Genomic DNA, 18798 nt, shown 5'->3' with positions numbered 1-18798 from the left:
AAAGACATGGCAAGTGAGTCCAGAAGAGGGCCACAGAGATTATCAGGGACTGGAGCACCTCCCCTATCAGGACAGGCTGAGAGACTTTGGGTTGTTCAGCTTGGAGAAGAGAAGGCTCCAGGGAGACCTTATAGTGGCCTTCCAGTACTTAAAGGGGGCCTACAGGAAAGACAGGAAGGGACTCTTTCTCAGGCCATGCACTGATAGGAGGAGGGGTAACAGTTTTAAACTGAAAGGTAGATTTACATTAGATACTAGGAAGAAATTCTTTCCTGTGAGGTTGTTGAGACACTGAAACAGGTTGCCCAGAGAAGTTGTTGATGCCCCCTCTATGGAAGTATTCAAAGCCAGGCTGGATAGGATTTTGAGGAAACAGTTTGAGTGAAGGTGCCCCTGCACATTCAAGGGTGTTGTTTGGAACTAGATTGTCTTTAAGATAATTTCCAACTCAAACCATTCTATGATCTATGATTCTATGAAAGATGGGAGAGGTGGGAATGGGTGAATGCCACTAGCCGTTTGGGACTGAAGTATGTATCTACTGCTGAAAATCAGCAGAGGAGGAAAATTAGTAGTGGTATTGCACTTACCTTAAAGGAGTTTCCAGTATGCATTAATGTGAAGCTAGTTGAAAATACTTTCCTGAAATATTGGAAGGTAAATATGGTAACCACGAACAAGAAAAATAAGAAATTCAAGTGTTCTGTCATTGTGGTTGTCCTCAGGCTTACCTGATGTTAAAGGGAAAAAAAGAAAATAAAAACCATGTAAGAACACAGGAAAATATGGCCGAATGTAATGTGTGTATAAAATGCAGGACACTTGTCTTGTAAATGAGGCAATTTTCTGCAGAAAGGAGATCCATGGTTTTGTCGTGCTCTCACAACTGTGGAGACACAGAGGTGCATTTTTTAAACTATGTTTTATATTTTACATCTCTAAAATAATCTCCTAAGGATTAGAAACTATTAAACACACTGCAACTGGCCATTCATCTTGCAACTGCCAGTCTCAATTTTAGAGAACAAAAGCTTATTGTAAATTCTTCTCCAGAAAGTTCTCATGCACAGAATTTCCTGTCTACATGAATGTTTGTTTAGTCCTTTATTTACTCTTGTTGAGCTGTTTCTGTAGTCCCATTGTTAGCAAATCAATTCCTTTTTTTAAAAAAATACTGTGTTTCCCAGAATACTGCTAATCATTTCATGCCACAGGTGAGATATAGTGTAAATTTTTTCCCTTGCAAATAAAACAAAGTGTGTGAAGAGTTAGGCCATGGGAGGAGTTCTTAAAATGTCAGTCCAGTTTATTTCAGTTATTTGAAAGGTCAGTGATTTCACAGACGGTGAGGATACTTTTTGTTAGAGGTGATAGTTTTTCATCACTACTCTGAATGTATGGCTATTTATGTTATTCATGTATAAAATATATATTTATTACTGTTTTAAGTTTGGTTGGGTTTTTTGTGTTTTGTTTTGTTGGTGTTGTTTTGTTGGGTTTTTTTACCTGATAAAAGCATTTCCCTGATTAACAATTCAGAACTCTTTTTATAAGTTAGGAATTGCCCAGTACTGTCCTTCCTACTACTGCTGGCAATTTACTTACTAGCATCATAAAGCCACATAATTACATTGATGTTCTTGTTTATCATGAGTACAAGATACTTCTTCCGAACAATTCATTAGATGCTTTCTTCTGCTTCCAGATATTATGTGGATTTGGAAGTTGTAGAGGAAGAGATAGTCAAATTTATATGCAGAACGTTACTAATTGCAATGCTAGTAGTATTGTTTAGTTTATCCTTGTTAAGAAGGGAGGAAAAAGTAAAATAGGCTATAAAAATGAGGAGAAAGTGGGGGGAAATCGAAATGGATGGAGCTAAGTGTGTTTAAATAAATTAGGGATTGCTTAAAATTAGTAAGACAAAGCATTAAAAGGGTGAATGGGATGAGTAATCATAAGTCTGTCAAGCAGACATTAATTTGGTGCAGAATAATAGAATGGCTGTATGGGAGTCCACTGTGTTACAAACCTTGAATTCTTCATTAATTGATTTCCATCAACATAAGGCTATGGGAAAAAAGATATTTTCCCAAGAGAATCTGATGTGTTGAGAGTTCAAGTGTTACTTTTCAAAGATATGTGACATTTAATATTTGTAAAATGTTTGACTTGGTGCCATGTGACATGTTGATTTAGAAACTAGAATGATACAGAATCATCAGCATACATCAAGTGTATTTAAAAAAATGGCTAATAGGTCTCAATAACATAATTGTAGTCAGTAATCAATGTGAAGTATGTGGAGGTCCTCTGAGGATTAATTTTAGATCTGACAGTGTTTAACCTTTTTATTAGTGAGGAGAAAGAAATATAGAGTCATTACTGATAAAAGCATGCAGATGACAACAGGGCTAGTGCCATGGAAAGCAGCGATCAGAGAACTAAGCAATCTTGAAAGCTGGAGTGCAGGAAAGCACTGTATGTTTTGATTCAGAAATGAAGACATGCCTCCAGCCTAAAGAAACAGTATCAAGGAAACAGTGATTTTAAAAGACTTGGAAGCCATGCTTTTCGATGTCTGGTTAGAAGTACCTGAAATAGGAGGAATACTTGACATTATTATAATGTCATTGGAATACTCGATCTAGCTCATGCAGCAACGCAACTTGTGAAGGACAACAAAGAGGAAGAACTGTGTTGTACCATTAGGTGTTTGGAAGCACACCTTTGAAATTCCTTAAATCTGCCATGAGAATTTTTGATAAATCAAATTTACAATATTTCATCTGGGTTTGCAAGCATGCGGTAGAGAACTGCTGTTTCATAATTAAGAGGACCCACAGAGTAGCAGAGTAGCAGGCCACTAGTAGAACAAATATAATTAGTACAATTAAAGCATGCACCAAAAAAGACATTTTAAAATAATGATATAAAGATGAAATAAACTTATTTTGATTATTATTTTTTTAATAATGGTAAAAAAAAATCCCTTTTCGTTCTTTTAGGTAAGATACTGATATTAATAATATTTTTTTTTTAAGGACAGCTATGTGAATACACTTCAATATTTTTTAAAAATCTTGGTTTAACACTTTATGATGCAGAGATTTGAAAGTCTGCCCCTAAGTTCAGTTTATTTTGATACTGATAATTTCAATATTTTTGGCCAAGTTCTTGTGAGATCTGATTAAGTCGTCCATGTTGTTACCTCGCAATGCAGTTGACACAGAGCTGTTACTAAGGAGAATTGTGAGCTCTGCCATTTTCTGGTTGTTCTCTTGTGCTTGCTTTATTAGTGTCTCCTTCCAAGGTCTGTTTCATTGCAGGAATTTTATTTTTTTTTTAAGCCACTTCTCCATTTTGTAAGGGTCAGTATTTAAAACCAGATAACATCTATAAATCCACTTAACCAGGCACGTTTGAACTTCAATACATTGCAATTTGTTTAAAGCAAATTATCAAGTCAGGACATTATTGCCACCCCCTCTGTGTTCTGGAGCACCTACTGTTTCCCAGGAAGTTGTGACTGTCTGACATACAGACCAACTGAGGGTGCCAGTGCCCAGCTGTATATTAAATATTCCTAAAACTAAGTATCTTCTCATGCTCCTGTGGATTGTCTTGCACATACCCCACTTTGGAGACTACTGCTCTAGGTTGTTCATGTTTGGGGTGAGGGACACAAGATGACCTCCAGACGTCCTTTCCAACCTCAACCTTTCTGTAGCTCTGTGATTCAAGAAAAATGCTGAGAAGTAATTTTGCAAATACCTTTAAGTGACATGTCTGAGATGATGTTGTGATGATAACTGAATTGTTCTGTCCAAATGCTTCTTTCATAGACAAAGACAAACAGGAAGAGGACACAATAGCTGTAGACGGATAATCTACAAATTAATACCAGGAGACAATTGTAAGGGAGTGGCATGCTTCTATGCCTGAAGCTGAAGAGAGGACTGTCTTGCTAGTTCATGGGAGCGGTACTTTGAAGGGCTGTAAACAGAAACATTTGCTGAAGTTAGAAATATTGAACTAATCTGCACAGCACCATTAGGGAGAGAGGGAGGCATTTTGTGAAAGAAGCTTAAAAAAACACCCCAAACCTGCAAAACCTAGAAATGTTAAACACTGTGGAAAAAAACAACAAAATAAACAACCACATGCAAAACACACTGACTTAATTTGTTAAACTCTTTTTAGAACATTTTTAACTTGAACAAATAATACTTCCAAGCTGTTTAGTTGTGGGCTGTCACCCTTGATTCCAAAGAGGGCAGAAGAGCTGCAAGATGTGAATAGGTCAGGCTGGCTGAGAGTAGGGAGGGGGACTGAGTCCATGATTTGACATGACAATAGGAGAAATATCTAACTCTGCCCCTGAGCAGACTTGAGTGCTAGCACCTGAAATAGTGCTCAAATTAAAGACAAAAATGTAGTTAGCTCAGTAACTCGGATGTCTCTATAATTTAAAATGTTTAAAATCTGTAGTTCCATGTCACTACTAGATATACTCTGGTTCCAGCAGGAATTAATTACTTAAAAGTCCTGAGGTCTTTGCTGGTACATTGGCCTAGGCAGAGTGATGACAGATTGATGTATCAATGTCTTGCATCCACTTGAAATATTCCTGCGTTTGAACTGCCTTGACATTTCACATGCAGTTCTTAGTACCCATTGAAGTCATCAGATCTATGAGCTATCTCAAAAAATAAAGGCCAAAATAACTTTTAAGGTGTTTAAATATTTAAATAAGATATATTCAAATAAGAAGAAAATTGCCCCAAAAGTTCAACTGTTTATTGTTTTATCTCTAATTATAGGTAAACAATGAAAGATACTTCAAAATACATGTAAAAAAATATCTGCATACACTGGTTATACAATATTACTAGAATAGTAAAAAGTGGGTATTTTCGTGTAATTAAGTAAAAAAATCTGAGCTAGTCTAACTTTTCATAAATCAGTCCTATACTGTTTGAAGCATACATATATAGATAAATTGAATCAACCTGACAGTCTTTGGATTTACCAGTACGTAGGTAATGCAGTCACTCACATACAGATGTGACATAATTTCTGCAAGGTTAGTGTGAAGCTCTGTGTGGCCTGCATTTGTGGTTTTGTTGTGGTACAATATTTGAGTGAGTTTACTACTATCTTAATCGTCTTAAAGGCAAGAACTAGAAGTTAATTTATCTGGGTAGTGTAGTGAAAAAGCCCTGTTCTACTATGTGAGAAATTCAAGAGTTTCCTTCTTGGGTCTGATAAGCTTGGGCATGTCAATGTTGCAGCAGTAGTGCTGTTAATACTTTTAAATGTGGGTCTCTCTCATAATTGATCAGACCTTGTGAAAATGTCAGAGTTGTCTAAAATTATTTATTTCTACCCCTTCAGAGAGGAAGGTATAGATGTGATGAATGAAATAAAGTATACTTTGTTGCAAGAGATAATGACAAAAAAAACCCAACAAAACAAAACCAGCAAAAACAACAACAAAAAAAGCAGTAGCTAACTATATTTAAAAATAGAAGGTTATTTTGGTTATTTATACGTGTAGCACAGTGAAAGCCTGTTTTGCTGACTGAATTTAACAAGCAGATCTGGGATTCAGCCTTGGCGCTGCAAGCGACTGGAGGCATTATTGATGTAGTGAACTAATTACCCGTGAGATGAAGTTGCCTGCTGGAAGTTTTTGACTGCTTCATCACTGTGGCACCTCCTACAGGTTAATTCATTGAGCAGCACTGGTAAAACCTCCAGATGGAGGTCCTGCTCTCTTTTCATGCCGGTACAAAGAGCTGTACTGACAGCAGTAAATGAATCGAGATGAATATTTATCTGAATTATTGATCGAGGAGCTAGAGCTGTATCATAGGACTAAATGGTTTGGGATGCATCTGTAGCAGTTCATAGTCACTGCATGGGAAATCACATACACAGTAACTTTAAAAAGCAAAACAAAATGAGTAACAGCCTTTCTCACCTGAAGGAAAGCCCCCAGATCAAAGGCAGCAGAAAACCTGCAGATTTAAAAAAAAGAGGGGGAAAAGCAGATGGGCAAGGGGCTTCGTGGGCTTCAGTAGCTGTTTGAATTCTTTCTATGTGTAACACTTTTATGGCATTTGTTCTCAAATGTCTTGGTACACACGTTAGATTTCAGAACATAAACAGCTCAATTAGATGATAAACTATTTCACTTAAAATTTTTAGGGAAAAATACAATTTGTAAGATAGTCTAATGACAAATGGAATTAATACCAATGTGTCCTATTTTTTCCAACTGTTGTATCTATTGGTGAAGTAGAATATAAGCTTCAGTATATTCTTTACAAATCTAAACTTTTGATGATCAGGCAGACAAAATATAAAATACATCTTAGTATTATTATTTTTATGAAAATATTTTAAGGCTGTGGAATCCTTTATACAGAAATATTTAGTGGTTATTTTTTGGTATTGTGGGTTTTTTGTTTTTGTTTCTTCATTGTTATTTGTAATTGTGGTATAGCTGAAAAGCCTCTGAGACCAGCAGAGCAAATGCTGCCTTTGTTCTTTACTTAAAGCTAGAAATGTCATGTAAATAGTCTGTATTTCTCATCCAAGCTTAATATGCTGTTATCTAACAGGATGCACTAAGTGTTCCGTAACAACTGCAGAACTCATCAAGCAAATGGAAAGATTAGCCCTGGAATCAAGCTTCAAAATTTTAGTTTCTTGCAATCAATAGGCAAGTAATGCACGTTGGATTTATAATCATATTGAGATTGACTGCTTAAATCCTTTTTAAAGTTCAAAGCTGGAAACAGGTTGTGTGTACAAGCAATCCACAGTAGAGTTTCTAAGTAGGGGCTTGTGATAAATAAGTGAAATTGGGTTTGACTGAAATGGCCCATAAGTCCCATATGGGTTTAGCAGGAAGATTTCAGACTCAAAAAGACAGGGGTTTGGAGAGATAGCAAATATTGGTTTCACATCACCTGAGATTGCTTTGTGGAGTCTCTCTTCTGGGAGACGTTAAGAGAAGAGGCTCATTAAAAATGAGCAGCACCAGGGAGAATGATTGAGCTTCAAGTACACTTGTGTTTTTTAGCTTGAAGAGTTTGACGGTGAAGATACGTTTTAAAAGCTCAACTGGCAGATGAGGAGAATGCTGTCAGGTTCCTCAGTGAAATCCCTTTCCATATGGTTAAGAAGGATATTATAGTAGTTATTTGACAACAGGAAAATAAATAAAACAACCCACCAAAAAAACCACCAAAAAACTTACTTAGCTCAGAATGTCCTGATAGTTGGATGAAACGATGATTAATCTCTCAGCTATCAAAACTGGCTTTGATAAAACAGGTTGTCTTCAATCTTACTGGTAACTTCAGAGACAATATTAACTGTCTGTAGAAGTTGGGGAAGCCAAGAAGAAATTAGTCTTGGGGCTTATTTTGAGGATATTCTACACTGTACTGGCAATCCACCTGCGGTGTCTCAAAATTTTGCTGTAGACTCATTGTCTTAGAGATGATACCTCTTCCAAGATGTTGAACTAATTTTCCCCTTTTTTATGTAGTGACCTTAGAAAAACATAATTATACTAATCTTTAAAATAATAATTTATCTTTTTATTTGCTTATTCTGTTATAAACTGTGCTGTTAACAGATACAGTTATAATAGTTTTTCAGTAGTTAAAGTAATTTAAAATATCACAGGCTTTCATTATTCTGTAACAGCATGAGGATTGTATGTCAGTCTGTCCATTTATCTACCACTGTAAGGCAAGGAATGAAAAAAGTGACTCAATCTGAATTGTAAATTTACGTGATTAATGTATTGAAGCAACATAGTCTTTTTCTTACAGTCTCATACCATGAAATGCAGCTGAAAGCTGATCTGTTTTGTGAAAACTTGTAGGACTCTTGGCACAACTGTAGACAAAAGCACGGTAGCTGCTTACTGTGTTGTTTATTTTTGCCTTTGTTCACATCCATTCATTCATGCACATCTGTTACAACATAGGGAAAAACTTTTGGGGAGATAATTGAATAGCACGATTGCTAACTAAGAATGAAGATTTTGGCTTTTAGTAATTTGGGGGGGGAAGTGTGATTTTTCAAAATTACTAGTAACTACCTTAGTGAAAATCTGAGTAAACTGGGATCAGGAACTTGCTGGCTTTGTGAATTGAGTGGCTGGCAGTGCTGGCTGTGGGGGAGGTGGTTTGACTGTCTGTTGTTAGGCTGTATTTCCCCAGAGCCCTAGGGTGGATTTAGGATGAAAATGTTTGTCATCATGACAAACTGGAAACCTAATACAGTGTTTCCTGAATGGATGTTAGAGCAGTGGTCTGGTGTGGTCTCATAATCACAGTCTTGGTGATTGTATGTTTCTGTGTTTTAAATGAAGTAAAGTGTCGGAGTGAGCAGACCCTTTATTATGGATTTGGGATGCGAGGCATTCATTTCAGTCCCCTCCTCTCAGCTGGAAGGAAAAAAAAAAGAGACTTAATATCTCCACCCTGTTTTTTCCTTCCTGCTGAACTGCATTTTATTTAATCTCAGTTTTTCCAGATGTCTTTCTTGAATATCACCTGTGCAGTTTTGCATTGTGTCCTATCTTTCACAGTTTTGCATTGTTTCCCAAATGCCTTCTCTGGCTCCCCTCTCACCTCCTCTGAACAAATCTTTCTGGGGCAGCTCTATTGTGCTGTGTTTTAATGATGCTGAAGTACTTGGGTGAGGTGATATGAAAAAGACTAAGCAGTTTTTAGGCTAATGAATTAAAAAAGTGGAATTAATATGAAGCTACTGAAAGCACACAGCTGTCTTCTTTCCTTTTGCTGAAATTTTTCCATCTTCTACATATCAAGGACAACCGACATATCTCTTGTCCATACCATATTGAGAGATTAATGGGGAGTGATTCTTTAGTTTACACTGTCAAGGCAGCACTACAACTAAGGAAACAATTTAGGATTTTGCCTTTAGGCCTTGGTAGTTCTGTAGGTGCAAATGATCTCAGGAACAAAATATAAATTAAAAACCAAATAAGTTATTTCTTATGATGATTAGAAGTTTCCTTTTTAATTCAAGGTGCACATGCTTGAGCACGTTTTAATGATAGCTCTCCTCAGTGAACTGAAAGGAGAAGTGAAGCTAAAATTGCAATAAAATGCCAGGTGAGGTATTTTACATAATAATAAAATTAATAAGGACAACTTCTGTTTCCAGCCCTCCCAGTAGATCCTTACTACTCTCCATTTCAAGTAAAAGGGGGGAAAAATACCTCTGCCACCTTTCTGTTCTATAGCATCTGTTTCCTCTGCCAACCAAGATAATTGAATGCTTTTACACCTTTAATAAGGGGATTTTGTACACTCCTGGGTCGTAGCTATAAAAACAAATTAAGTGAATCCTGTGATATAAACTGTGTGAAAGACATGTTCAGTTGTTTTAGGTTGTTGTTGTTGTTGTTTTTCTCAGGAGGCTTATTTCACTACCAGAATATCTTTGAATTTTCAATTCTATTTTAAGTATGTGAGAAGAAGGTTCCTTTTGTTAGTTATTTGTAGGTCAGAGCTTTATGCTGAAGCATTTCAGGCAATGTATACAAGAGACTTCTGCATTTTGAAGCACAATTTTGTATTGTACTTGGGATAAACAAGATGCAAAACATATGGAAAATCTGTCTTTTATTTACTGATATTTGTAGTAGTTTTGACCACAGTCCTAAATTTCAGCAGGTTGAGTCCAAAGCACATGTACATCATCAGTCTTCCTCTTGCAACTGGTATGCCCGATGTGATCTTTTTAATAAGTTGTATGCATCTGTAGGTTAAATATATGTTACAAATCGGAGTCCTAGTTGTTCTTGAAAAGTCATTCCAAAGTATTTATCATATCGAGATTTTTTTTTTTTCTTGTAAGGCTTTCTTTGAAAAAAAGTTATCATAACAATATTATATTTAGAAAGTGAATTTCCTGATCTGGAACTTGATTATTAAATTAATAATTAAAAGACACTTCAAAGGTATACAAAAACAAATGAAAACTAAAAAAACCCCACCTAATCCCAAAATGAAAAACCACACAAACTACCAAACCCAACCTACCTGCTCACCCCTCTGCCTCCTAAAAATTAATCTGTAGCAGCTGTTTTTACAAGGAATGTCACCTAATATTAAGTTGTGTTGGACTGGAAGACCAACTACTAGTTTGAACACCCAGCATAATTTCTTTCCCTATTACTAACGCAAAAATCCAAATGACTTTCCAAATATGCTTTTTTTAACACTACCTTTCAAAACAGGGTTTCCTAAATACATTTCTACATAATCACATACTTTCTTTATTGGATTGAATACTCGAGTACTTCTTTTGGTAGAAGTGTTTTAATTAATGATAACTGCAGCAGGGATATAATTTGTGTATGTAAGCACAAATGTGCACTTGCCCATATAGTCCATGCCATACATAAAGGAAATCTATCACTAACATTGCAAAATCAAGCGCCCTAGCATTAAAAAATGCCAGATATAAGTTTGCTCACAGAACTTTAATGTGCACCCATTTTCCCACAGGCCTCATAAATATTCACTGCTATGAAAATGACACAAATATATTAATATTTACTTACAAAAGATGACTGATTTTTATTTTAGGAGCCCTTATTCAATGCCTTGTCTTTTATCCTTAGTGAGTGGTGTCTGTTCCTATGTCTTGGTATGTTAAAAGGACTCTGAATGCATGTTATGAGAGGAAACTTTGCTTTTTTCAGGGCTTTTCACTGGAGTCCAGGAACTCAGATTTTAAATTATTCTCAGTATCTGTTAGGCAAATGTAATTTCTTATAAAAGAGTTTCCTTGCCTAAATGTGGGCAGATTTCCAGCAGAAGTTAGAGCAGACAGGTATGACTTCCATAAAATGCAACTTCGCTGCAGTGTCCCATGTCAGTAAAACTGAAATGTTTTTGGTGATGTTTGTGTTGATTCAGTTTCTGTCAGGAAAGTGGAGGGAGAAGAGAAGAACAATTGTAAATGTTTTATGAACATGCAGTGAGCTTTTGAAGTCTCATAAATAACATCTTTAAATGTTTATCTGAAATGATTTTTTCTGTATCCTGTCATCATCTGTGATACTGCTGGAATTGGATCTGTGAATTCAGAACTCCCTAGCATTATCATACCGCTTTTCCCACCAGAATTTTGTATCATTTTCCATTTTCTTTTTCTTCTTGCAGCCAGAATTCATATCTAGCCTTTCTTAATTGTGAAATCATAGAATGATGGAATGGTTTGGATTTTAAGGGACCTTAAAGATCATTTAGATCCAACCCCCCTGCATGGGCAGGGACACCTCCCACTAGATGAGGTTGCTCAAAGCCCCATCCAACCTGGCCTTGAACATTTCTAGGGAGGGGGCATCCACAACTTCCCTGGTCAAGCTATGCCAGTGTCTTACCACCCTCACAATAAATAATGTCTTCCTAACGTCTCCCTTCTTTTAGTTTTAATCGATTACTCCTTGTCCTCTCACTACAAACACCATCCTTTTACTTCATCATCTGTGCTCTGGTTTATGATCCAGATAATTCTTCCATCCTCTACCTTTTTGAGCATAGCCTAAATCAGAGGAGTTCTTTAATTGTAAAATCTGTTTTCACTTGCTCTTCTCCCTCCCCTCTGCACATAAGCAGACTTGACAAAATGTAGATACTTTATTAAATTAGATCATCTTCATGCAGCACATGGCTTTCCAGACTCCCTGACCAGTAATCTAGATTACAATATTATTTTATATCTCTGAACACTTGCCTCTAGTATAAGTAAAAAACATTGTATATTTTGAGAGAAAATAAAGGTTGCATTTTTGAACAGACTATCCACTGTTGAAAGCTCTCTTGTAAAGCCTGTGTAAGAATTACTGATGCGTGTATGTCCCTGCTGATACATGTGCACTCTGGAGACAGAGAAAGAAGAGCTTCTTTTGCTAGCTATCTCTGAGCTAGCATGTCTGGAAAAGTCCTTTTAACATGTAATGCTGTAACACCTTTGAAAGGGCAGCTTTTTTTGCTGACAGTCTACACACAAAGCAGAGTCCAGGCATGCCATTAGTTCCAGTTTCTAATGTTTTCTTCAAACTGTCCATCTATGAATCTGTAGTTGGTTTAATTGAAGCTTTATTGGTTCATCATTTATTGATTTCAGAGAGGTGAAGAGTTTTGTATTAGACAATTTTTGTCATTATGCTGCCTTTAATAAAAGTTATGCAGCAGACAGAGCTGTCATAGATGTTTAGAGACAGTGTTCTGGTTTTGTTACATTATTTTTTTTTCCATTGATTTGCACTTTTGTTTTCTCTGTTAGCCAGTTTATAATTGAGAATGGCTTTTTGTTTTCCACTTTATGACTTTCTATCAGCCCCTAAAGGAGTATTTTTTTATTTTCTCATTTGATGGTTTGTCAGTTTAGGGGCTCCAGATCTAATTTTCCTAAGGCTGTGTTTTTCAGGTCATTTTCTAATTGTCATGAGAGAGTCTAGATTGGATGATTGCCCTGAAATCTAAAACTTCAAAAATGTTAAAGGAAGCACAAGGCAGGACCTTTGCAGGTGGAAGCCGACTCATTCGCAGTCCAGTCAAGCTTCATAGTTGCAGTTTGTCACAGTTTTCAGTTATTTCACTTTTCATTTGTCTTGGTATATTGTCCAGGTTATGTACTTGGTCCATTGCTGTTGGATGAAGGCATGTTCATGAGGACAGGAGGGAGCACAGCTGACTGAGGAATGGTGTATTCTTGGTTTTGGCAGAAGGTCTTTTTTATGAGTAGAAGGAAAATAGATCCATTGCCTATTAGGAGATTAGTCTTTCGTTGCATTATCAAAGCCCCCTGATACTGAATGTGGACACCATGCTTTCAGATCAGCTATCAAGACCTTTATTTCTGTTTAAAAGCATAGGTACATAGAGTTAATCCACATAAAAACATTTCCAATATGAAACTGAAAATGCAGAGACAACAGAATTTGGAATACTTTTAAGATGAAATAATACTAATAAAATGTGGGATCAGTAAACTAATTTTCTGGCTTCACCTATTCTGCACTAGAATTCATGGTTCTATGGCAGACCAGAAACCACAGGGTTTTGCTGTAAAGGAAGAACGTATTTTATCCAAAAATAGAAGCCTTGTGTCAGTTCTAGTATGTATAGATGTTCCCTGCCAATGCTAGTATTGACACTCATAAGCTTTACAAGTTTTAGCACTTATACATTTAGCTACAAATTTTTGATAGAAGGTACATATTAATCTGATATTTTTGCAGTGTATTAGATCAACAAAAAGAAAAGCATCCAGTGTAACGTGAACTTTTTTATATTAGCTTTTTTCACTTAACCTATTTCACCTTCCATGATCTTGCTTTTTGATAAGGTATTCTTGAACGTTACTTCATAACAGATATCATAGTTATAGTCTGTAACACACAATACTTTGAATAAAACTTTATTCATGTTAGGAGAAATACAGTGTATTCTTTATCCCATTTACTTTAATTGGTTGCTTTCATCTTAAATTGCATCCTTCATTTAAGCTCATAAATTTTTCAAGATTAAAGTAATTTAACAGAATAAAAATAGAAACTTGCAAAAAGGACTACATTTGGACAATGGCATAGTTATATTGAACTGGATTCATGATGGTTAAACGGATAATTGCAGTTGAAAGATCCGTAGGCTGTAATAGAATTGTGTTGCATCTTCTGCATTTGTCAATTCATTTCCTCCTAGGAATCCAAAAATATCTTTAAAATGTAGTGTAAGCAAAGAATCTTAATGAGGTATGTATCTCCTGTTTTACTTATAAATATTTCAGTCAGCACAGAATTCATCCCTTAAAATGCAGTTTGGCTATCCAAACTTCAATGCCAGTATAACAGGCAGGGAAATAGACTTAATTAAACTATATAGCAGACAATATGTATTTTGGTTAATGGCAAGAATGAGCAGAATTTCTCAAGTGTCCTAGTTGATTATAAACAGCTGCCTAGCTTGGCAGTGGCTCCTATTTCAAGCAACAATGAGAGACATTAAAGACTCCTGCTATTTTTTTCAGATTTTACTAGCCCTTGCTGATAACTTTTTATGAAATGGAAACCTTATAGAGTAAGAGCATCATGACTAGAAAACAGGGGAAGCACTGCAGACGAAGGCAGAAGGACTTGAATAGGTGCAAATGTAGAGTTTTGTCAACTGTCGTTGGGATTCTCAGATGTGAGGATCAGAATTTTGGAGAGCAGGCATAAGCCATTAGAATTGTTGATGACTCCTGATCTACAGTAATTGCTACTTGGCTAATTTGGGTAATCTCTTTTTTGTTTGTTTGTTTTTCCAGTAAGATTTTTCTGTGTAACTCTTAGTTCAGTTTATAAACTTACCTATATGTCCAATATGTATATATGCCATATATGCTATTTTAATCTACAAAAGACTTTCCAAAAAGTCACAGCTGTGCAAAGCCTTCGTTAGTACTCATCCTCAGTGACTGGCTGTAGAAGGAAACATGGCTGGGAATTTGTACTGTTAAAGATCCTATGTTAAAGATCTTATCAGTTCTCTGGATTGGTTGCTGTAAAGTTTGATAGCTTATAGGAATACTTGCTACAGTTTGCTTATTAGTTGTGGGTGGAAGTGACTTAGGAATGGAAGGAGTTCAAATATTCCTTTTAAACTCTTCCTAGAGCAGATGTGATGATTAGATATCCATTCTGAGAAAGTTATAAAATAGTAAATTTACAAAGATTTGTAGGATGTAAATGGCAAAGATAAAAGAAAAAAAAAGAAAAAAGAAATCCTGACAGAGTGATTTAGTTATAGACTCGCAAAAAAAAAATGAAGAAAAACAAGCAGTGAGAAACAATCCTGTGTTGACAAAAAATAAATGGTCCAGACAAGTAGAAATGCTGTTATATTTATCTGTTTTTGTTATCTTCCTAACTAGTGAAAAGGGGAGAAGCCTTTCCTAACCATGCAGAATCACAAACTTCTTTGTTTTCAATATTGGATATTTTGCAGCATTTAGCTGCGCTTCCAGCTTGAAGCAAGAAAAAACCTTGAACTTTTCTGTGTTTTCCTATTGCTAGAGAGATATATGATGTAATGAGGTATGGTAGCTATTCTACACATTCATTAGTCCAATGTTTGAATTGTGGTTTATGTCAGGTTTTATTTGGGTATTTTTGCCAAGCTTTATTATGTTTCACACTGCGTAACTTGATGTTCTACCTTTTGCTTCACCTGTGTTTTGTGAGTTTTTTTATAAAAAAGCACAAATATTTGTTGTTTTGATTTTGTGTCTGAAGCTTAGCTTGTGGCATATTGTGTGAAATTTAAAGTAATATTTATGCAAGTATTAGAACAAATGTGTAAATGGCTGTCTTATTTTCTAAGCCTTCCCACTGGAAATGATGCAGATGTTATTTGCTATACTTTACACAAATCTCTTGTATTTCTTAATTTGTTTAACTTCAGGAGAGCAATAATTTACATCTGTTATCATTGAGGTGAAATATTAGAGTTTGGAGTTGCAAGTTCTTTAATGGGTTTTCTGTTCCCACTGGATTATCTAATTGAATCTTGCGCACTTAGAATTGTACAGAAAGATGCAGTGTCCAGAGGTGCCAATTTCCCTGACATACTCAGAGCTAACGAAGACTTCCTACAGAAACATATTTTAGAATGGAGAACAGTACAGAACAGTATAGGATGACCTGTATCCAAGGGCAGGGCAAACATGGTATGTTTATAAAGATCAGTGATGCTGTAAGAGAACAAAACCCAAAATTATTTGGTAATTGCATATGAAATTAATTTCTTATGAAGAGTATGTGGCTGCAAAGTGCTTGTCTTGAATCTCAAATATAAATTAGAACAAGATACTAGGAAAGCTCAATTTCTGTTAAGTGAATCTTGTCAGGTATAATGAAATTTTGTCTTCTATTATCCTATGTTTTGATTAGGTATTCTGTAATGCCAGTTATAATGCTCTGGGAGAATTTAGATTTACAAATTCTTTTTAAAGATAGATTTATTTCTGTTTCCTATTTTAATACACCTTGGCAAGGCTTAGCCTGGTGTACCTATGAACAGATAGCAGAGATGATTAATAGCTCTAAAGTTTAGTTTTGTTTGAACAGCTGCAGAATTTACTTTAATATGGACTGAAATATCTATGACTAGTTTTATGTTTTCCAAAATAGGAAACATGTCATTCTTCACTGGAGTGAAGCATCAAACATCAAAGAAAACATAATTTTTTAACACTCTGTTAGTCTCCTAACAATGCAATGTTAGAAGAGAACAATGTAAAAAAAGCTGGAAATGTTGCCTCTGTACCAAAGAGAAAAAGCAAAGCTTTTCCGTTTTCGTGTGGATAATGTTAGATTCCATTCTTCTAAAAGTGTGATGTTAGATTTTTTTCCCTGCCCCAGCATGGGATAGTTTGAGCTTTGATAGCATGTTATTCTTTTCTAAAATGCCTAGAAGAGAATGGGAAAAAGAGAGGAAATACTACAGGGAGTTTGAGGCTGTGCATGGATCGTCTTTATAGATAGGTAGGTGTGCTGCATTGTACCAGAGACTCTGATTCCAGAAACACACAGGCTGGTGCCTGTTGGCAGCACAGCACCCCTGGGTGCACCTGGGCTCTCCCTTACCTGGAAAACAAGATTTAGGAGTGGGAGCTGATGTTCCCACACTTACTGTTTTCTTCCAACATGCAGATTCTCAGGCATGGAATAGTTGTTTGTTGTGGGTTTTTTTGTTTTGTTGGTTTTTTTTCCTGGAGATTGCTAATTATTCAGTCTTTTGATGTTCTGATTTTTACTGCTTTTTGCTTTGCTGTTTTGCTTTCAATACCTGATTATTGTGTCATAGAAGAAAATTTGTCTGCTGTTCTAAATCTGCTCTTTTACCCTTGGGATTTTGTTTTCATGACAAGGTTTTATGCTCTCTCAGAAAGTGATGATTAATAAATATATTATCATTTGTATTAGAAGACATTTTAAAATTACATAGCCTGCATTGAATCATGTTGCAATTGTTACGAGAGTCATAATCTGTTATCTGCATGCCTTTGTTAATTTTTATCTTTATGTTTTTTTACAGGATGTTGTACTTTTGATGAGCCTCTTGCTTCCTGTGGCTACAGTCAGTCAGATGATGATGATCTTAACTGGGATCAGGTGAACACACCAATAAAACCCTCCTCAGGACAAGGGATGCCATCTGGTTAGTCCTTTATTTTGCTTTGTTTCTCTTCGACTTAAGCATTTCTTGACAGTACTCTTCTTAGAATGCTGCTTCATCTAAATCTGTTTGTTAATCGCAGTACTCAGATTTTCCAAGTTATTTTTGTGAGGAATATTTTGCCAATCAAAGGTTTTCTTTTGTTGTTTGGGGAACATAAATGTTAGAAAGTAGAAATAAACATGGTGTCTTCAGGGAAGACAGAAAGAAAAGAGAATGATGCCTGGAAAATTAATTGGAAATAGTACTAGGAACAAGCAGACAGGACTACTCAGGAAGACTGAAAGGAAAAGGGAATAGTAAAATGACTTTAGGTATTTTCATTGGAAGAGATATTAATCAAAGTCTGTTCTGAAAAGAAATGGAGAATGAAAAAAAGGTGAGTGAAGAAAGGGAAGTGTATCCTGAAATGAAGGGCCTTAGCGATATTATGCTGGTTTTGTTTAAAAGGCTATTGTGATACTATTATTTAATGTACTTGGGGCACTGCATGCTCTTGGACCTAATGTCATAGCATCGACTCTTGCATTCTATTGAACTATAAATTTACTCTGGTAATGCAGTTATTCCCTTAGCACTTCACCCACACAAGTTTGTAAGATCTGACCGTTGGTTTTAAAATTTTCAGTAGCCTAAAATGTGTCAATTACTCTTTTTTTCATGTTTTTATGTAGGCATGTTAAGAGTTCCCTCAATGTACTGATCTCTACCTCCTGGGGGATGATTGCCTGTAGCCCAGCTCAGCATCTTCTTTGGCTTTTAAAGACTGAGCTTCCAGTGACTGTTGTTACCTTGAAGTAGCCATTTTACAGCTTTGTAAAGTCACTGGTTGTAGCTTCATGGGCCTTGTGCTGCCTAAGTGTCAGAATGTAGTATAAATATATCCAAAATGCTTAAAAAACATTGTAGAACATTCAAATTGTACTTTGGCATTTGTGTAATATCCCTCTAATAGTTGTCCCTCCCAAGAAAATGCTCCTACCTTATTTTTGGGTAAGGTAATTAGCAGATAAGCCGTGTAAATCTTCAGAAGTGACTGTTGAAACAAAACCTGGACATGTGCATTCATCACTAGTGCACTAATAAATGCTCTAAAGTATGATATGCACTAATCAGCCCTAGATATCATTAAGTCGTAAAAATGCTCTTCGTGGTCTTCACTGTAGGTTTATCAAAGTTTCCGTGTGTTGTGGGCAATATGATATCTGAGGTTGAAGGGCCTAAAGTATGGCAACCAACTTCAAGATGAATATTCAGTTTGCCTGTGTCCCAGCACTTGGATGGTCACGCTAGATTGAGTTAATCATGCCAAATAACGGAGATTCTTGCAGATTCCTTTTAAACTGGCTGTTTTCCAATGCCCTTGGCACACACTGCGAAAAATTTTCTGGACTGTTTCAGTAGTGCTTAATGCTGTTTCTCAAGATGGGGCTAAAACATGTAGTTTATCAGTCATCTTGGCTAGCAGTACAAACTATACATTCTTTTTCTCAATCACACCACT

General features: G+C 36.0%; 1 protein-coding gene across 7 annotated transcripts in view; it reads left to right on the top strand.

Annotated features, from left to right (window-relative positions):
• Positions 1-18798, top strand: part of PTPRM (protein tyrosine phosphatase receptor type M) — a 469539-nt gene that overhangs the window by 93037 nt on the left and 357704 nt on the right. For all 7 annotated transcript variants that reach the window (XM_051611050.1, XM_051611049.1, XM_051611048.1 and 4 more), the window contains exon 2: positions 17154-17276. In XM_051611050.1, the coding sequence (XP_051467010.1) occupies positions 17154-17276 (123 nt within the window). The remainder of the gene's footprint in view (positions 1-17153; positions 17277-18798) is intronic.

The sequence above is a fragment of the Apus apus genome, chromosome 2 (genome assembly GCF_020740795.1).
Source record: "Apus apus isolate bApuApu2 chromosome 2, bApuApu2.pri.cur, whole genome shotgun sequence".
Lineage (NCBI taxonomy): Eukaryota > Metazoa > Chordata > Aves > Apodiformes > Apodidae > Apus > Apus apus.
This window is presented reverse-complemented; position numbering and strand designations above follow the sequence as displayed.